Genomic DNA, 21,503 nt, shown 5'->3' with positions numbered 1-21,503 from the left:
GAAGCTCCCCACAAACCTGCTTAATAAAGTAAAAGAAAAAAAAATAGTTGTACCCAATTTGCTTCTTTAATATGTAAACAGAATATGATTAATAATGACCCCTCCTTCTCTATCTCTCAATGTACTGAAATACTATTTACAACAAAGTTAGGTCACACATGAATACTAATAATACATGTGTTGTAAGCTAACACACGAGCTGTAATGTAATCCGTAATAGTAATTATATATATAGATATATATATATACTATATATATATATATATATCTATATATAGAGCTATATAGTATAGTTGATCGTGGGAACTAAGACAACCTTTTTCGTTGCCTTCTCAATCCCCCAATTGAAGTGTCTCGGCGATCACCCGCACACTTCTGCAAGTGACAGCTCCATGCTGACACTAAACCGTGTTAATCACTTGCTCTATTGTATGTGCCAATATGATATATATATATATAAACAGGCAAACAAACTGGGTACAGATACTTGCAAGGTATTACAGAAAGCAACATTTCAGAATCCGATCTGCTTTCAGTCAGTTTCCGGTCATTTCCATGTGGTGTTGTGGTTTCCAGTAAATCTCTTCTAGAATATCATTTGCAGTAGAGAGTCCAGGTATGGCCCTTTCTGCAATATTAATGGAAGGTGAGACTGCAATGCCTTTTTTTCTATTGCCAGCTGCCTCAGCTGTGAAGAAGCACATGCTTTCAGCTGTCTAGAAGAAAGCATTATTCATCTAGCTGAGCTCACACACAGCCATCTATGTGTAGGTGCTGTCAATGGGCAGCCTGCTTTATAGTGGCAGTGCAATTAATAATGGAAAAAAGAAGCCTCATCTTTTCCTCACTCTGCTTGTAGTGCTTTCAGGTTGTGTACGTTTCCATGTGGTTTTCTTCTAGCCTGAGAAATTCTCCTTCCAAATGCAAACAACCTAATTAATATTAAAATACTGGAGGGTATTTAAATGTGTGCGTCTGAGTCCCAGTTTTGCCTTGCGTGACTTGCTGAGATATTACAGCTTTCTTTAACTGGGTTACCACAAAGTTCTGAGGCTGTGTTGAAACACTGGCTGTGCAGCCTGCCTCATGTGCCCACCAAAACCCCCCAAACTTTTTTTTTTTTTAAATTTTGTAGTCACCATTTTTTTTTTTTTTTTTTTTTTTTCATTTTCTCCTCAATTTGGAATAGCCAATTATTTTTGGGCTCGGCTCACTGCTCCCACCCCCGCGCTGACTCGGGAGCGCCAGTGATGAACACACGCTGTCCTCCGAAGTGTGTGCCGTCAGCCGACCACTTTTTTACACACTGCAGGCCCACCATGCAGCCACCTCAGAGCTACAGCATCGGAGGACAACGCAGCTCTGGGCAGAACGTGCCCGGCCAGACTACAGGGGTCGCTGGCGTGCGGTGAGCCAAGGACACCCTGGCAGACCTAAGCTCCCTAGTTCACTAGTTGCTGCATGGCAAAATCACACAAATAGACACCAATCCTGTCTTTTCAGTGTCACTTGTTGCATCGCAGGCAGTGTGAACGGCTCATATCAAATCAAAATATATATATATATTTTATTGTCATGATGTGATGAGTCATATGACACATTCGCTTGTGGCATCGCGTCCGGTGTGTAGAGAGAGGGCTTTATAGTCTACGAATGGAGCTAAACACCAGCACCTTAGGTTCATGGTATAAAAATGATCTTCTCAAAATGTTTAGTACAACACATTTTTAAATAGTGGTAGACTGTCCCAGTCTTGCATCGATTTCAAACTGCTGAATTGATGATACGCGCGCGCTGTCCTTCTCATAGGAAATGAACCTGATCATGCTGGGCTCACCCACCCTGCTACTACCACTAATAACCCTAATAATGAACACCTGAATCCAAGTTCCACAGAGACACTGGGCTTTCTGCAACTGCGTTCTGTCTTGCAGCAAGATGATGTTAAGCCTGTCTTTCTGAACAAATTTGTGGAACCAACTGTTTTTCTTTTTCATGTTTTTGTTCTTAAACAAATCTTCCTCAATGAATTTAAGAGATTTTAGTTCAGTGGTAGGTGACGCACTAGCCTGGTGGTGTGAATAGCTTGTAGCCGTAATAAAGCCGCTCGCAACAAATTCCCAGCTATGCTGATCTAATGCACAGGGGTACACAAACGAGACTTTATGTCTGTGGTAGGTACCCATGATAGATAATACTTAAGGTTAGTGTGCAGTGTATTGCATCTTATAGCTAAGGGACAGAACAGACTAAGCTTAAGCAATCAGATATCCGATCACCAAGGATAGGACAAACAAAAATGGATTGTGTTTGTTTATCAATCTATACACCTTGACTTGTATTAAGCATTGACACAGAAAAAAAAAAAATTGAATAAATCTACCTTGCTACCTATTTGTCAGTTATAGACATATGTGTTTACATTACAGGTATTACCATTTCACAGCTTGACTAAGTTGGAGGTATGGCCGTAGGATTTAGTGAATCATATGAATTAATAAGTGATTCATTCTGTACTGAACAATGTGTTGGCCTGGCACTGAAGATGCAATACAATGTCACGCTGCCTGTGGAATGCAGAGTTGCGTTTTGCATTATTCTAGGTAATAATGAATATCTGTTAGATTGTTAATGGTGGTTACACCAGGTGTGTTACCTTCTTTAGATTGGAGTCCTCCTGCAGGGTGACCATCAGCCTTACTAAATAGCAATCAGCCAGTCAATCAGTAAATAGAAAGGGGTGGATTAAATTCAGAAGAGCTGGCCTTCACATAACGTGCAAGCCCAGGGATGGAAATAAGACTCCAACATTGCACAGCAGTTTGATCCATTCCTGGTTTTGCTGAGTTTAATAAGACACACCTGAGCTTGTTACCTGTACACTGGGGCTCGTCGAGCACATATTAAAACCTGGAATGGGTGAAATTGCCATGCAACAAGAGTCTTCTATTCTATGAAGTCTAAAAGATTAAAATAGGAAGGCATAGGTCTCATAGGAAGGCATGTTAGTTAGACTCTCTGTCAGTGCAGAGGAAGGCATGTTAGTTAGACTCTCTGTCAGTGCAGAGGAAGGCATGTTAGTTAGACTCTCTGTCAGTGCGGAAGAAGGCATGCTAGTTAGACTCCCTGTTGCTGTCCCTGACACAGTGGCAGGCTCACATTGTGGTTGCTGACCTGTTTTGCATGAGGTTAAATAGTGTTGAGTACTGGAATTCTGTATTCCACAATCAAGGGAATAAATAATTCATAAATAAAGGAGGTAACAATGTTTAGGTCAGTGGACATGAAGAGTGTGGCCTTGAAGTGAGCTTGCTTTTTAATTTCTAAACCTTACGTATTGTGTGTTCACAAGTCCCTCTGTTTTGCCAAAAGAACAAACATCAGAAGCCGCTGAATGAAATGGCTGTTGTTGTTTTTATTTGATACATGGGATCTGAGTTTACTAAATGTAATTCTGTCTTTTTTCAGTGTGCCTGTTTTAAAAACACACAGTGAAAACAGATCAGAACAGACATTTCATGGCATTACCCTTCTTCATGCAGAATGTGACTACATTTTAAAAACCCTTTTACCATTTTATTAAAACGCTTTTATTTTCTGTTCGGGCCCTTTTGTGCCTCACTTTTCAGCATGCCTGCCATTGAAGGAGAAGGATGTGAATAATCTGTTTGCTGTTATTGCATAGCAGAGCCTGCTCTGGCACCAAAATGCTTGCTCAGTGCGTGCAATGAATAGCCCCACAAAGCCTATTTTAACATGCATGTAATTGATTAAACTGTTGGGAGTGTCTTTCTCTTCTTTTTTCTTTTCAGACATTTGTCGGATGGCTACAAACTTTAAGTAACTGTCAGGGAAGGCAATGGTTTAGAGCTGTGTTAATTATCCAGCTATAGCGCCCCACGAGTGAGGCTCAGCCAGCTTGCTTGATTACCACTCATGCATTGGGGAATAGTGCCATGAAAACACAGCACAGTCAGTTAAACTCCAGCTTTCTCTGTGATCTGGGAATTATATACTGATTTTTATTATTGCTAATGGCTGTAGATTGCATGAACTGCTTCTGCTAAAAATAACATTTACTGTACCTCGCACTGCTGACAGGAATTCACAAAAATGTCTGGTGCTGTACAAGGTTGTAAATATGTTTTGTGTTTATGTTTGCCATTAAATACTAAACATCTTGCAAAATCTTTTAAATTATTTTTTATTGTTGTGATGCATATTGAGAAATAATGTTAACAAAAATGGAGACTGGCATTCTTTGACGAATCTGATTTGCATGCAACTTGCAGCCTTCGTCTTTCGTGTGTCAATCCTGGTTCAGCTTTATTTAGGAAGAAATGACACAAACCTACATGTGAACGCAGTAGAGTTTCTAAATGTGCAGGACCCACCTGGGGAACAGGCAGCTCTTTAAATTGAAGGAGGGAGGAGCTGTCAAGCCAAGGTCTCCTACAAGTTGCAGCCTTTGTTTTTACATTGTGGCATTGTGCTTGACTATAGCTGAGCTCAGCTGTGGGTTGGAGCCTGGTCTAGCGTTGGTGAGAACTCTGGTGTGGGCAGCAGGTGGGAGATCAGTGTGAAGGAGGTGTTACCTGGTATCTGGCTGAAAGTCTCGGCCAAATGTGAGAATTGTGGTAGAAGGTGTTGAGGACGTCCTGGTTTAAAAAAAAAAAAAAAAAAAAAAAAAAAAAAAAAACAGCAGCAAAAACATTTTCACAGCTCTTAAAATAAATAAATAAAAAATAGTAGATTGTGTTGGTCTATTTTAATGATCTAAACTGTGTGTCTTAATAGCACCATGCTTTATTAATCCTGCTGGTGTCCACTGGGAATGATTAGACTCGCTTACTTAACAAAACAAAAACAACAACAACAACAAAAAAACGCAGACCATAGAAAATCCTGTGCAAGGATATCCTTGGAAGAGCAGGTTTGTGAATGTCGCTCTCTTGCACAGTGGGTCGCTCTCTTGCACAGTGGGTCGCTCTTGGGTTGCTCTCTTGCACAGTGGGTCGCTCGTGGGTTGCTCTCTTGCACAGTGAGTCGCTGTCTTGCACAGTGGGTCGCTGTCTTGCACAGTGGGTTGCTCGTGGGTCGCTCTCTTGCACAGTGGGTCGCTCTGTTGCACAGTGGGTCGCTGTGTTGCACAGTGGGTCGCTGTGTTGCACAGTGGGTCGCTCTCTTGCACAGTGGGTCGCTCTCTTGCACAGTGGGTCGCTCTCTTGCACAGTGGGTCGCTCTCTTGCACAGTGGGTCGCTTTCTTGCACAGTGGGTCGCTCTCTTGCACAGTGGGTCGCTCTCTTGCACAGTGGGTTGTTTTTTATAGTCCGGAATCCTCACATCTTTTATAGCTCTGCACACCTAGTAAACACATTTGTAGCAGCTTTTGTTTTGCAGCAGGATCTACACTTGCTTTTGTAACTCAAAGCACATGTGTGCTGCTGCTGTCTGCTAGGATTCCTCTTAAAGCCAAGGAAAATAACCAGGAGTTGAAGGATCTCTGGCTAAATTATGGTCTCCAAGACTGGTCTCTGCATTTCTGTCTGTCTGTGAAGTGAATAAGTAATTCTAGTTGTGCTACAGTGAGCCCCCCACTTCCTGGTATATAATCAGGGAATCCTGCTCTACTTACAGCTCTGAACTCTCAAAGGGTGTTGTTTTATCATCTATCCACAGGGAGGATGTTCCCCTGAGCGCAGGGAAAGTACAGCCTTCAGACCCTTGCTGTCCAGAGTTCAAGTCAGTTGGTTGTGGTGGTGGAACTTTTCCAAGATATTCTCCTATTGGAGCGATTGATTAATTCCAAACTTTGTACCTATTGGCTTTGTACTTGGTCCCAGGGGCAGCATTCTGAGACCAGCTTTCACTGCAAGATGTCTTGATCACACCTGGCAGTGCCTAACTGAATTAAACAACATCTGCTCTGGACTAAAAATAAATAATTAAATACAAATAATTCATTTTACTGAAGCTTTCCAAGATTTAAGACCTTAGCTAGGAATCGGGTTCTATCATTTACAATCACTTACCTTAAACATTTAAAAGAAAAAAAATGAACTCCTACAGCACTGTGGGTGGAAAGACAGTAGATCAAGATGAAAAGAAGAAATGCCCTCGTTTCTTCCCTAAGGAGTCTGACGCACAGTTTCGGGTTTGTGGTAGCGACATCTCAACCACAACTGACGGGCGCTTTGTCAGCTACTTATTTCATGAGAGGTGTTGAGGTCGCAGAGGTGAGAAGTACAGGAGAGGGCTGAAGCTTGCGGTTGGGATGAGGCACACTGTGGAGGATTAGGGTTGGGTTAGTTGTGTGCTGGTACCTGTTACAGCGTGAGACCCCAGCACATTCCATCACCAGGGCTCCATCATTAACATCACAGTGAAAAGCAGAGCAAGCTTGTGACTTTGAGCGAAGGACTGGGAACTGTGAAGATCCTGTCGCTAATTATATTTACCAGTGCCTGTGCAGCAAATGTCTTAATGTTTTGAAGTTGAGGCGGGCAAGTCACTGCACATTCGACATCACCTCCTTCTGTGCAGGCTACCCCAAAGGTAGCCAAAGGCCAGTTTCTATACTATAAAACCTGTACAGTGTGCCGCTGCTCCATGCTTGAGCCCAATAGCCATGTTCCTGGTCTACTTGAAGCAGTGGGGGGTTATACATGGCACTTGTTTTCTTAATAGCTTAAAAACTATTGAAAATGTAGTAAAACTATGCATCTATTAATAGTGGCTGTTTAAACCATTTGTTAAGTCAGTAAAACAATTTGAAACCAGTATGGCCATGTGGTTAGACTAGCAGCTACAGTACTTCTTACAGTACCAATGTCTCCTGAGGTCTCAATACTGAGTGTGTTTATTAATGATAGGACAGGAAGTTTACCTTAAAAAGCTGAGACGCTGTTAAAGGTAATATTAAAATCCTGCTGTGCTGTAGGGAATAGAAAATGATTCAGTGGCACAGTTCACCACAGCTTTGGGGGGGAAGGCTTTTGGTTTCTTCAGTCCTTGAATATTTTATTGTCTCAAAGTCCACGTAGATGTGGAATTAAAGAAGCAGTGAGCAAGGGAGATGCAGTCTGATTGATTGATTTATATGTTCTTTCTGGTTTCCTACCGGCAGAGTATTCCTGGACTGGTGGTAAATATAAATAGCAACAGTTCTCAGGGACAGACGCCCTTTTTAGCAACTCTTGGCAGGGAAATCGAGCAGCTCTGTGTGTGTTTTTATTGAATGCCTATTTCTGGTCTCCACAAGAGCATTTTCTAGTCAATTGCATTGCATTCTAACCGAGTGAAATGATCCTGCCTGCACTCGCCGAGGAGCGCAGCGCTCCAGAGCCTCCTCCGTTAACTGCTGTGAAGCAATGGATTAACAAACAATGTGCACCGCTGCACACAGTGTACACCCTTTGAGCTCCATAAGCTAAATCCTGTGCTGTTCGCTCAATCAGACCCACTGTACCTGCCAGAAAAGCTGTGTTCTCCAATGAGAGGAGTTCAGTAAAAGCACTGTAAAAACTTCAGGAAAACTGTGGTGCATACATAGTATAAACACGCTACATAGCAGAACATCTGCGCAGAATTGCCATGGTAATGTGCACAGTATAGTATCATAGCCAAGCTCCAATGTGACAGGTAGGGCATGCCCTTGCAGTGTTGTTGTTCCACAACTTCATTAAAGTGGATAGGAATCCTTAGACTGTGCTATTTAGGAAAGGATCCGATGATCTCTTAATAAATAAAACAGGTGTGTGTGTGAGTGTCTATTTGTACTGTACATTGATGCATCGTTTAATCTGTTGCGCGGCCTGTGAGATGCAGAACAAAGCTTTTATTATGAGTGAGGAGGAGTTAAGATGAATTACACACCACTGGAGTATGTTTATGTGTTCGTCAGTTCCTTGTTTTATATAGCCAGTATTTCTCTTCCTGTGGGATCCAAGGTCATGTATCTGGCAAGTGTGAGTTTTTTTTTCTAATTGATTTCACTAGGCTTTGTTTAAACTTGTTGGTGGGAGATTTCTTAAGATTAGGTAGACCTGTTTTCTATAGTGGCTGTCTACAATGTGATCTCCATTGACTGAGGCAACCTTTGAGGTCTTAAAAAATAGTTATATAGTTGTGTGTGTGTTTATATACATACCCACATTGTGTGTGTGTGGTATGTGTGTGTGTGTATATATATATATATAATATATATATATATATATATATATATATATATATATATATATATATATATAACTATATATATCTTATATCTATATATATTATATATTATATATATATATATATATATATATATATATATATATATATATATATATATTAATATACCTTGGAACGATCGTACTTCCACGTGGACTGATCTGTAATGAGCCCAGGCTGTCAGGCGAGGAGACAGACAGGCGAAGCCTTTGCATTCTGACTGCTCTGTTTCTCTTTCAGGAGTGTCGTTCTGAGGCAGTTTGGGAATAAGGAGAGAATAGAGAAGGAAGAGGCAGGCTGCTGGACACGTCTGATCCCGCGCAAAGGATTTGGTTGTCTTCGTTGCTGGGTAAGAACTACAATTTGTTTAATGTGGGGGGTGGGGGGGGGGACTACCAGCACAGTGAATAAGGTGCTTGCTCAGCTCATCTGGATTGGGTGTGAGAAGGGGAGGGGGGGCCATGTGTCCACACAGCACTGCGTTGAGTGAAGCCTCTGTTGAATCCTCATTGCGGCCTCACCAGTATGATTCATTGCCCAGGGCAGCTCCATCTGCATTGCGCTGGGGATTCCAGCAGCCTCTCGTGACAGGTGGAGGCTGCATGCAGAATCTCGAGTCTCATGTGTAAAGGTTTAAACTCTGCTGTGTGTCCTCGTCGTTAAGCTTGGACCCAGCTTGGTCATATATGTCAAGAAGACCAGGCTAGCGTCTGTGGATTTGGAAATAAGGCTCCGAGCGGTATGCTCCAGGCCTCAAGGGATCACCGAGTAAGCCTGTTCTGAGCCACATTTCAAAACCAGAGTGCTTAACTGCTGTGCCACATTGTCTTTCCTAAGATCCTGAAAAACTATTCTGAACAAACAAAACGTTCTGCCTAAAATACATTTTCTGTTTGAATTTACACAAAATGTTCTAAAAGTACAGATGACCTGCCAAATCAGGCCTTTTATTAGTATTTTTCTCTTTGTGTGTATATTTTCTATATCAGCTGCACTGTTTAACTTGATTAAACTTTCTTTTAATACATCATGATGCTTTCCAGACCAAAACGCAGGGGAATTGAATCAAGTCCTAGCATCCAGTATAGCAAACAGCACTGACATTAGGATAAGATTTCAAAGTGAATATTGACTAACCCGTGTTTTGGTAGTTATTCCCAGTGTGTTTATACACATGTTGTAATATAGTTATAATTAACCCTGAGGGTATTAGGACCAGGCATTATCTGGCTAGACAAACGCCAGCTGAATTTATTTTTGCTATCGTTTCTCACTGCTAGGAAAACCGTTTTCCTAGCAGTGACGGGCATCTGTCTTGTCCAGCCATTTATATCATCCTTTTCAAATGAAACAGTTAGAAGAAAAACTGTTCCCCACCCATTCCTCCTTCCCCATGCTGTCTTTTAAATACCTTTCTGCCAGCAAATTATTACATTACTTTGTTTTTAAAATCTTCAGAATCCACCAGTACACACAGAAGCATGTGGCTGTGCAAGATAGCTTCAGATCATGCAGTGGGAGGCTTGAGAAAGCACGCCACAGACGTACAAGTGCTTGAGTAAATATTGGTTATCGAAGCAGTGGAAACTGTGGAGGGTTTGCTGTCACTGAATAGTGAACCGTGGACACCGTCTGTGTACAAGACATAGAGGAGGACGTGGATAAATTCAGGGCGCGTAGCTATTAGGAGGATGCATCTGTCTGTCTCAGCTTATTAACTGAACATTTTCAAAAGGAATGCCAGTTAAGCATATAGTAAAACACACACACACATGCACACGCACACATGTTCGCACGCACACACGTTTGCAGTCCTATATTTGTGGGGACTTCTCATTAACTCTCATTATATTTTTATTTACTATTTCTGTATTTTCAGACAAAACTCCACACAGGGTGAAAATCGACAACAAACTAAATATGTTGGCAAATTATTATTATTATTGGTTTTTTAAAGGCATATTTAGTTCTTAAAAACATGTTTTACAAAGTGGGGACGTCCCCACAACGTCGTTTTTCAGGAGTTGCTGTCTTTGTGGGGACATTTTCTCAAATTTTGTCAGTACATTGATAGTAATACCTACACACACACACAGACGCACACACACAGACGCACACAGTAGCCTCTACACTCTAGAGGTCAGCAGGCTCACACTTAGCCTTGCATTATTGCATCCCAGGGACAGCTGCCTCTCTAATTCCTGGCTCCTTACAAGGGAGGTGGCTCTTCTAATATCTCACTTAGAGGAATCCAGCTCTCGTCCCTTTAAAGGACAAAGCCATGTGGAATGCTGAATTCCCCTTTTCCCGAAAGGACTCTCTGTCTCTTTTTGTTTCTCTCTCTAGAAAACAACACACACACTAACATATCCCAATATAAACAAACGGATGCTTAGAGTAAGCAGTGTGTTCCTGAAAAATCTAGCATTGCACGCCCCCACGTGTTGCTACAACTGTTTCAATAACAGACCTGTCATCGTTCTTTTCATTGTTAAAGTATTTTTCAGTATGGCCATTCTAATGCACCAGGGTTTAAGGTCTGTCCTCTAATCACTGCAGCAGGAGCGATGCATTAATAGGGATAGTGCTCTAGCTTTTCTGTTCCGTTCAGTTTGACAGTGTGGGCAGTAATCCTGACACTGTCAGTGCACCAGAGCGGATATTTTGAAAAGCTTTGAAACAGACTTTAAAGCTTTAAGTGTAAAATGCTGTCTAGGATGTTACAATGAAAAGAGAAATTACAGGTACGTCATTTAAACATTTGTAGCAACACGTGGGGACGTGTAACACAGCATTTTTCGGAAACCCCTGTTTACTCTTTAATATATAGATATATAATATGTAATATAATATATGTAAAAACTCCCAACAGTAACACCAGTAGCTGCGTTCACTCCCTGTCTCTCTCTCTTTGAATGTCTCTCTCTCTGTCTCTCGTATTGCCTGTCAGCGCACTGCAGCGTTGCTGTGAGGCCCCTCCCACCCCTCTGTGTTTCCTGCACTGTCCTGTAGATCAGCAGTAAGGTCCTCAGCCCAGGGTATCGGCCTAAAGCTACTGCTGATCCTCTTTTGTCGTCCTTGACTCCTCTACCTGTTTTGACTCTTCGTGGCAAAGTCTCTTATTTATTTATTTGTTTATTTATTTTTTACAGACCATCCGCGCAAGCTAAGCCAAAAGTTCAATCTGGTTTTAAATTTTTAAGCCTGTACTTTTTTTTTGTTTTTTGTTTTGATCAGTCTTGCTAATATCTTATGATTTCAGTGTTTAAAATACTGAACGGAGCTAACAGTCACCAGGGTTGTGGTGGAAATAACGCAGTCCAGAGCAGAAAGTGTTGCTGGCTGTTTCTATTTATCAGAGTGTAAATCTATGGGGCTGGGCAGACTGTCCCAGAATGTCCTGGCCTGGGAATCAGTTTTTTTTTTCTAAGAGCTAACTATAGCCTGCAGGCATAATAACTATATCTTTCCTAGCAATGGCAAGCAATGGCTTGCTAATGAAGTAACCATTCCTCCTATTACGACCGTAAATACTTCAGTATTTTTTATCTATAGGGCTTTAGCTATTCAGTGTATATTTTGTTACCCAAAATGTTTCTTATATTACAGACACAGCTTTCTAGACTGCAGCAGAGTGGTCAGTAAATACCCTGTGCACTCTCTGACTAAGAGAGAAATCTTGAACTATAGACAGTCAGAAGAATACAAATGCAGCAGCCTGTTTGCTCCGCGCTCCACACCTGCATGGTACACAGCAGCAGGTTTTGTGTAAGTTCACATGTGGGTTTTAGCTGTTAATTCCTGTTTTAGTTTGAGTTCAGGATGAGGCAGGCAGTTAAGTTCTTCTTTTTTTTTGTTTCACTTAATAGCAGTGCCAATTCTCACACTAAAAAACCCAATAATAGATTCATTTGCTCTGTCTCTCTCTCTCTGCCTTTTTCATCCAGCTGAAGGAAACATCCTGATATAACAGATTTTTTTTAATATAATCTTTTTTCTTATCAACATTAATAAATACTAGCTGCTGAGTCATGAGCAGTTCATGTATTTAGATGTTTTAGAATGTGATGTATTTCTGAATTTAGACGTATCGGTGTACAGTACAAACAGAGACACGCGCACGCAGAATGACGTCTTTACAGCTGTTTTTCCTTTTGCAGGAACCTCTGTTAAATTAAAGAGAAACAGACGTTCCTGCCACAGATTTGAGGAAACGAGTTGTGGAAGTCATTCTGCTGAACGGAGACACGCTGTATGTAAAAAAAAAAAAAAAAAAAAAAAAACACGTTCACTGAAAAGGGTTGTAAATAGTAGACATTTTCTTGTGTAAAGAAAAAATTTGAGGTTATAACTTATGGCAGGTGTACATTTGTAACCATGTCTGTGTGTACTGTTAATAGTTATGTGATCCCTCATTTGATCTTTGATGAGCATTGTCATAATCACTGTTTATTATTATTATTATTATTATTATTATTATTATTATTATGATTACTACTACACTACTGGAAAAAAAATTGGTGTGGAAAACCCAATTTGTTTCACACTAGTCTGGCACTTGGGCTGGGAGTTATTATTTTTTACCAGGTGATGTTTGCTTTAGATATGGAGAAGCCTTCACACTGTATACATGCCTCATACGCACAGCACTTGAATTTGTTTATTGGTGTGTTTGTTGAGGAAAAATTATCTTTTTTTTGTCAAAACGGTTGTCTTTCTGTGGTGCTGCACTTCGGGGGTACGTGAGATATCAGTACACAGTAACAGCTGTGCACTCAGCTTGGTCAGATAGGTGTATGTGTAGATGAGAGAGATGATGACATCAAAAAACTATGTTACTGTGCAGAATTTTTCTTTTTTCTTTTAAGGCCACATGGAGTTCATTTCTGTGATTCAGGGTTTTCAGTGAGCTCCAGTAATGGGCTTGCTGCTTGACTTGCAGGATCCACACTTCACATGTAAAGCACTCGCTACACGCTTGTCATGCTGTGCATTATGTTCCTGGTCACTTATCATTTTCGATCAGCCCCAGAAAGGACAAAAAAAAAAAAAAGTAAAAAAAATAAATAAATAAGTAATAATCCTGAATTGAAGTCTGCATATAAAATAGGAAAAACCCTTCATAAAAGAACTGTGGTTTGCATGAGGCTCCTGTAATTTAATAAACACCCAGGTGAGATTCAGAGTCTGTCTAATCCTCTTATATGACAGTACTGGGGTCGGGGCTGCTGCTCAAGCTGAAGTCAATAGCAGCCTGGTTTTATAGTTATTGAAGTTTACATATCCCTGTCACCGATATTGAATAAAGGCTGCAATATGAACCTGACAGGTGAATCATTTTGCTGGTAGGGGATTTCATATATAGAGATATTTGAGTGTTATTTTATTTGTTTTGTTTAGTCAGAATCTGAAGGCTGTATTTCGATAATATATTAATTTCCTTTGTGAATATCTCTTTATAATATGTTTACCTTTATAGATGGTAGCCATTCTACTGTGTGTGTGTGTGTGTGTGTGTGTATCTCTCTCTCTCTCTCTCTCTCTCTCTCTCTCTCTCTCTCTCTCTCTCTCTCTCTCTCTCTCTATGTATATATATATTATTATATATTGTGGTACATATAGGCCTAGTAAATTATAATTGTTTTCATTAATATTTGTATGTAATATTAACATTTGAATGGGTCTACCAACCCAATGTTAAATGTCTGTTACAGTTGTCCTGTGCGTTTGTGCAATGTTAAAGTTACTTCATACTGCAAAAGAGATTTGAATCATTTGGCTGTAATGCTTCTCCTTACTGAATCACTGTTGACCTTAATTGCAACAACATGGAATATATTAATATATATTTTATGTTGGGCAATAAAAAATGTCTCCGGTTTACTTTTTGTCTTTTTTTTTTTTCTTTCTGTTAAAGGAATCTGACAGCTAATTTTTTCTTTGAAATCAGGCACTGCATCATGCGGCCGGCTTTTACTGTTTTTCCAATGTGTGAAATAACAATCCTATAAAAATGACTGCTTTCTTTTGAATCATTTTGCAAAGCCGTCGTTGTAGCACCAAAAAGACTGAGAACGGAAGTCTGAAACACCCAAGAAAAAACATTTAACCTACTTTCAATTTTGTAATAAAGAAATAAACTAAAGAAACATGTGAAAATAAATGACTTGTGTTGTTTAACCCTAAACACATGCATGCAAAGGTAATTCAAGATGGAATGGCTTCAAATGGACTGGATTGAGAGTCACACAGTCCTGTAAGTGAAAATGGTACGATTGTGTACAAAAGCAGAGCAGTAAAAGGATAACTAAAGGGTGTGAAAAAGAGTGGAACAAACTTCTATGGCTTAACACTGAACTTCAAAGAGCTATTTCTATTAAAAAATATAATATTTTATTTTCAGATAAGTGGGCGTGTTTTCTTGTGCTGTGTAATAAATGTTCTTGACCGTTCTTTCTTTCTCTCGCACACACTAATGCACATGCACAAACACACTCTTTCTCTGCTGTCTATATACTGCTAGACCTGCGTAGCCCATTTCAAATTAAATCCATAAATACACAAATGCATGAGTCTGGCGGTGCGGGACAAAGGCAAAACCTGAAAAGTATGCATGACTTGCAAAGCCCTCGGGAGTCTGCACTGGGGTTATTCTGCTCTTACCACATGCGTGAGAAGAGACACAACTAAGAGGGGCTAATTAAGAGCTGTTTAACAATGTACTCATTGCTTGAAACCAGAATAAATGATTTTCATATTTTGTGACCCTATTAACCATTGCAATATAGATATGCTTGTTTAGTTCCTGTTCATCTGGTGTTGTTTTAGAGGGAGTCGAGATGCATGCTATCTGAGCTGGCAGTGAACCTTGAGCTGCTCACTGTGATTATGCTGGTGCACAGCAAGTGGGGGGAAAAAACAGAGGGAACTCAACCAAGGCTTGACTAGCTCTTCCTTGTGGTATCGTAAATCACAGCTTTATACACCTGGCATTGTAGTTATGTCTGCTTTTAAATGCCATGCTTCCTAACAGGGTTTATTTTTCATATATAGCTTACAAGAAGCAAGTGATACTAGGGAATGCGAGTCCCGGGTTATTGAACTGCAGTTACTGGAAGGCGGAAATGCACTGGCACAAAGTGTGCTTTAAAACTATGCCAGTCCTGCCTTTTGAGTTATGAGACAGGGCCAAACACAGCTTGTTAGGGGATACAGGTTAGTTCCTAATGAGAGTGAGAGGGACTGAGCCAAGTGCTGTAGACAGAGTGGGTTTGTACCCCCGTCTCATAGAAATATGAAACAGGGATGGAAATGAGACTCCAAACACACAGTGGGAGCCGTCCCAGGTGCGCGGTTTCTATGGGTCGAATCTGTTTGTAAAATGCACAGGTGTGTCTGGGAAGCTGAGATTGGAATGACTGGAGTGTCCCAAGCTCCTATGCAATAGGTCTTATTTCCATACTTGAAAAATCTACAATAGCTATAGAAAAATGTGTGTATTTTTTAAATAATATTAGGATTTATTTCAAAGAGAGGTTTAATTTTGTCTTGATCCCAGTTCTTTCAGACCTTTTAGATGGTGAGAACTTAATTGTGTTATAATACATTTAAAAATATATCTTGCTGTGTTTTAAATCATTGAGTACATTGCTAGAAAACCACAGACACTATTTTTAGAAAGGGGCTTATTTTGGTTGCAAGACGTGAGTGTTTCACTAGCTGACTGTTCATTTTAATTTTGTATTTGTTGAAAAGTTATCAAGGGTAATTCTGAAGTTGATTTATGAACCTCCTATCAGTTCTGGATTGTAGATTTATTACTGGAAATTAAAGATGATTGACACAACAGAGCCAAGCCTTAGCTGCTGTGTGGCTCTATCGGCGTGTGAGAGCAGGAACAGCCTTCCAATCCTGCTTGTTTTCCTGTCTGACGTTTCCTTGCTGGAATGTTGTTTTTTTATATGTGACAGAGGTTTCTCGTAATGAAATACACAGAAAGCACCAGTCAGGTAACCTCAAAACCCACAGTCTGCCACTCTAATAGAGAAGCCACTAATGCAGTTCACAATCTTTCCAAAGCTGACTGAATCTTTCATTCAGTTGGGGCTAAATGCTGCCGTCAAGTTCCAACACTTATTTGCATGCATCTGATTTTGGGAGGAACATCTTCCCATTTTTTTTTTTTTTTTTTTTGTAAGAACCTGTTCTGGGACACACTCATCTCAAGTGATTTCGCTTGTATATGGTTTCTGAGAAGACAAGTTCTGGATGACAGTTACTCGGGAACCCCTCCTGTAAACCCTGTAAAATACAGTCCCTGTAGGGTGAATTGAAATAAATGGCAACCTTTTGCACACAATACTTGAAATGACACTGATGAAACCGAGACCTTGTGTTTGGAATGCACTGTTCTCCTGACACTCGACGCTTCCGTTCATAACACCTGTTGTTACTTTACACTTTTTATTTACTCTTGTATTGTTTTATTAGTATTGTGTGCATGCACTTATCTGAACATGATGATGTGCAGTGGCATGTTTATAACTTCATTACAACCATAGCACAACAGGAAAGATTAAACTATAGCTTCACGGATACTTTATAGATACTATAGTAGTGTGTTAAAGATCTGATCTGCTGCTTTTGTGCATGCTGGCAAGCACACTTCCAGATTCCTTCTCAAACAACACTTAAAAGGCTTCAATCACATTATTCTGCTCTGCTACATCTTAATTCAGGGGCTCCAGTCTTTAGACAGTAGACAATACTGTGTGCCTGTCTGTGACCTCTTTAATGTGCTACAGTGACCCCTGCTGGGGGGTGGTGAGGCTGTAGATCAGCAGCTGGGTTCACATTGGGGGGAGGTGGTCTCTCCTCTGTTAAGCCAGTCGCCAAAGGCAAGCAACACCACACTGCAGTACACAGCGATGCAGCAGCATCACTGCCTTCCTCGGACTCACCTTGGAGCCACATGCTGTATCTGATAAAACAAGGAGACAGAGCCCACGAGGGGTTCCTACAGGAATAGCAGTAAAACAGCAATCTTTTACTAATCAGTCACTGGAAATGCATGCTTTGATCCAAACCTCTGTGTTTAAAGTTTCGGTTGTTTAATGCTTGACTAAACGGTAATTCTGAAAGATGCAGATCAAGACAGGTCAGCAAGCTAATGATGGCTTTGGTATTCAAATTCTTTTCCATTGAATGCTGTGGAGTAAAACGACTGACAGAGTGGTGGAACTGGGTGTTTTTTTTTTCTTTTTTGGTACGTTTTTGGATGGCTTTCATTTATGACTAAGACCATTCTGATTGTAAACAGAGATAGCTTAAGAGGCATGTCCTGTTTATGTGTCGTGTTCATTTTCCTGTGGTTATAACAGCTTCTAAATGGACCCTTTTGTTATTTAGCAGATTTTTGGCAGGGTCAGTGGTATAAAACTTAGACCTGAAAGTAGCAACGAAATAAACAATATTAAGAAACATTGCTTTGTAGAAGTGTAAAAATAAAACTGTACAGGCATGCAAAAACGTGTATAAATTATCATTTTTAGCTTGTAAATGCCTAAGAATCCACCAGTTATTTGGTTAATAACCCCTTGGTCAACCTTACCAGCTGCAATGTGCTGAAACTAAGACTATAAAGGCATTCACTCATATTTAACTGAGGGAGCCGAGAGTTTATAATGACCCCAATCTACCCAATCAGACAGCTACTTTGTAACATTTTAACGTAAGGTTACAACTGCTGTGTGATGGAGGGAGTGCTCTTTGAAGTTATTTTATGAATGCTCTGATTGACAAGTGAATGGCAGGAACTGAAAAACAGCTTCAGAGTTGTTGCAGGAGTGAGCATTGATCTCGATACTAAAACTGGAGTCAGTGATGGGCAACAGGCAAATGTTTTCATTCTTCTCTTAACAAAAACTGCCCAGGATAATTTGTAAAACTACCAAAAAAAAAAAAAAAAAAAAAAAAAAAAAAAAAAAAAGATATATTGCTTCACAGCTAAATAATAATCAGGATGTGTGAATAAAATAATAAAAAAATAATAATCATGATTGTGTTGAAAAATCTACAACGCAACGTGTACAACATTAGATAAGGATAAGGTCATGTGTTTACTGTATTAATGAATCACTCCTAGTTGAGGAGACTCCTCTGAATGCAATGCTGGCAATGCTACCGCTACAGGAGAGGAGCCCAAGGACAGAGAAATATCAGATTTAATAGGGCATCTTGTCTTTCAATTTGCTGGGCATGACATCACCCTCTTTGTGTTAAAGAATCCTGGCGGCCGTCAACAGGGGAAAATATTACATTGCTTCCTAACAAAACAGATACAATTACAAAATTATATTGGAACAGGAATGCTTTAAATGTCCGGAATGCCGTTGATATTGGGGCAGCAGGGATTGCCTTCTAATACACTCCCAGCCAACCCCCAAACACTGACCAGTGAGGTTAAGATTCAGCGGAAACTGGAGCTCATTCATTTGCCTTGGATTTACTATTATAGAGATTTTTGGTTGTGGTACAAATGGGGCTTGCTGTTCCAAGTAGGAAAGGTCGTGGCAGTGTGCCAGCCGCTTGTCAAGTGGGGCGAGAGGCTAATGTTACTACTGCTTAAGAGTTAGTTTAAAGTGAGGCTCTTGTGACTGTTTGCTGGTGATTAGATGCTGCTCTCCTCTATTGAATGTGGGAGTTTAGGGTTGAATAGTTTGGGAAGGTAAAAAAATACATACAGTTTAAAAGAAGTGTATCTGACGGCATGATTATTAAAAAAAATCCTTTGGAGGGGTGGAGTTCAAATTGTACTTTGGATATCCTGTAGATATGTTTTGTTGTTATTGAAAGAAGAGGCGCAGGGGCAGCAGCCGTAGCAGAAGGGGGCATTTGTTTCTGAGTGCTTGTAAAGGCAGCCAGTTGCCTCTAGCTGTCCCTCCTAGGCCTCCTTCCATGCCTTGCTGTGCCATGCCTTGCCTTGGCCTTGCTGATGCTGCTGAAATAGTAGACCAGGGGACACTGGTATCTCAGCTGTTGTCCTGCCAGCAGTCCCAGCAGCCATCGATATTCACCCTGCTCCCTCCACCACCACCTTCTCTTCTCACCCCCTCCCTTTCCCAGCTGCCAGCACTCTTCATAAACAGGCAGATGGAAAAGTGTCCTCAGTGTGGTGAGGGCTTGCAGTGCTGCCTCTCACTCTGTCTTCCTGTGCCAGCGAGCAGCAGCACTTGAGCTTCAGCTGGGCCAAAGTGTGTTAGAGAGCAGTTGTTCTGAAAGGACTCCTGGAAAGGCAGGCAGGGTGTACATGTGTCTTCAACATCTTCAACATCAGACTGAAATCGGTATGTACTCTTTTATCCATCACATTCACTATCTGCGCCTATTTAATCTTTCTCTCTCTCTTGTATGCACTGGGTTGCGGCAGGCATGGAGTGAATCAAATTAAATGAAAGAAAGAAGGAAAATTGTCAATATTTATTTTATTTTTTTTTAAATTAGAAAGATACTATTTGTTTTTATCTTTTAACGTATAGCTCCTTTTAATTAGACTCCTTGCCCTGTGTAGATTAGGACTGCTATTATAATCTTTGAATGTTAAACCATTTACACTGCTGTTGTCGCCACTTTCTCATTTCTATTAATGTGAAACACATCTTTATTTGCAGCTAAACAAAACCAATTAGATACAAACAATAGTAAAAAGCAGGCTGGTATTATAGTTAAGAAGTTCATAAGAATTACGCAGCATTCGCTTGTGTTACAAAAACTGAAAAGCTATTTCTAGTGCTGTTACCTCCAGTACCAGTCACTGTCCAGTGTGTGCTGCACCATGCTGGGTTTGCATTGGAGAGCTCTGCTTATAGAAAAGGATCATTTCTTGTGTAATTGCAGCATCTAAAAAAAACATCATGCCTTAATCTGCAAACACATTCAGATTGGTGTGTTTTAATGTGTATTGTAATGCTGTGTTTGTTATTGCATGATTAAGTGCATTGTAATGTGTGCAACAGTATCTCAGAACAGCTGCAGGTGCAGCAGTTACCGTTACCTGCAGTTGGTAGGTGTGAGGGTTCAGTTAAAAGAATTGGTTTAATTGCTTTAGCGATAGGGCTGTGCACTAAAGACCGGAGCGCTTTGAGGGCAACTTTTTACTTTTTGCTTCTTTGGAAATATATGGGGGGGGGGGGGGGGGGGGGGGGGGGGGTATAGAAATGGTACAAAACATACCAACAAATCAAACCATTTCCTGTTTGTGAAGGTTCGCCTTTTTGTGGAAAAACGAAACTGTCTGTCTAGTATTCTAATGATAATACAATGTCATTGAGAAAAGAAAAAGAATAGCCTACTGTTTAACAAAACGGTGTCAGTGATGTGTCTTCCCATCATCCTCTTGCAGGCATGGGTCTGCTAAAGAGTTTGTGTGCAGGAGATGCTTCCCTTTCAGATGCGAAGCTGTATCACAGTGAAACTGAAAGTCAGGGCTACTGAAAAGCAGGTCTGGATTGGAAATCTTTACAGAGAGAAGCGTCTCTCGTGTCTCGGGTTTCGTGAGGCGGTGGTGCTCGGACACACTCCTCAAATCAATAGGACAGGACAGTGTTAGGAAGAGCCTGTTAGTGGCAAACCCTTACTTACAGTCCTTACATACAGTAAAGCACAGCTGCACCCTTTTACTCAGAGCAAAGTAAATGGTCCTAGTCCTCCAGATGGATAGGAGGGCAGTTCAGTTAGGGGGGTCTGCTGTATTGGTGGTTCATTTAAAATGCATGGATTTACAATTGGGCTTCTCTGTAATTTGCAGTGCAGGTAGAACTCATGAAAACAATACAGACTAAGAATGGGAGGTTTATTTGTACATATCTTTGCCAAAGCATTTGCACTGTTTGTAAAAGAAAGAAAATGTTTAGTGTTGTCTACTTTTGCATTAGGGGTAATACTCTTAATTGTATGAGTCAAGAGTTATTATAACTATAAATAAACAACGTTTTATTTCCCTTTTTTTCCCACTGAAGCAACATATATATATATATTATATATATATATATATATATATATATATATATATATATATATATATATATATATATATAATATTTATATATATATATATATTTAATAATAATATAAATATATATTTTATTGGGAGCTAATTTCGGGTATTTTTTTAGAGGATTATGCAGTGATTATATTGGGCTACTCACATAGGGAATTGCAACATGCTTTTATTTAATTCATTGGTGACATTGTCCTAGACCTTGTTACAGAGCATCCTTCCCAGACTAAG

At 40.3% G+C, this 21,503-nt stretch overlaps 1 protein-coding gene across 12 annotated transcripts in view; it reads left to right on the top strand.

Annotated features, from left to right (window-relative positions):
* LOC121294709 (myocyte-specific enhancer factor 2A-like) overlaps positions 1-21,503 on the top strand; it is a 98,837-nt gene that overhangs the window by 6,174 nt on the left and 71,160 nt on the right. For 2 of the 12 annotated variants that reach the window (XM_041218735.1, XM_041218734.1), the window contains one exon: positions 8,456-8,564. The exons of 1 other annotated variant lie outside the window; for it this stretch is intronic. Coding sequence is in view for 9 of the 11 variants with exons in the window: in XM_041218733.1 (XP_041074667.1) it covers positions 19,524-19,560 (37 nt within the window). In the remaining 2 variants the exon portion in view is untranslated. Of the gene's footprint in view, positions 1-8,455; positions 8,565-19,409; positions 19,561-21,503 lie in introns of those variants that run through there. 9 more of the 12 variants (XM_041218733.1, XM_041218729.1, XM_041218738.1 and 6 more) reach the window with 9 other exon arrangements.

The sequence above is a fragment of the Polyodon spathula genome, chromosome 19 (assembly GCF_017654505.1).
Source record: "Polyodon spathula isolate WHYD16114869_AA chromosome 19, ASM1765450v1, whole genome shotgun sequence".
In the NCBI taxonomy this organism is placed as follows: domain Eukaryota; kingdom Metazoa; phylum Chordata; class Actinopteri; order Acipenseriformes; family Polyodontidae; genus Polyodon; species Polyodon spathula.
The sequence above is the reverse complement of the archived record's forward strand: the minus strand, read 5'-3'. Positions and strand labels throughout refer to the sequence as shown.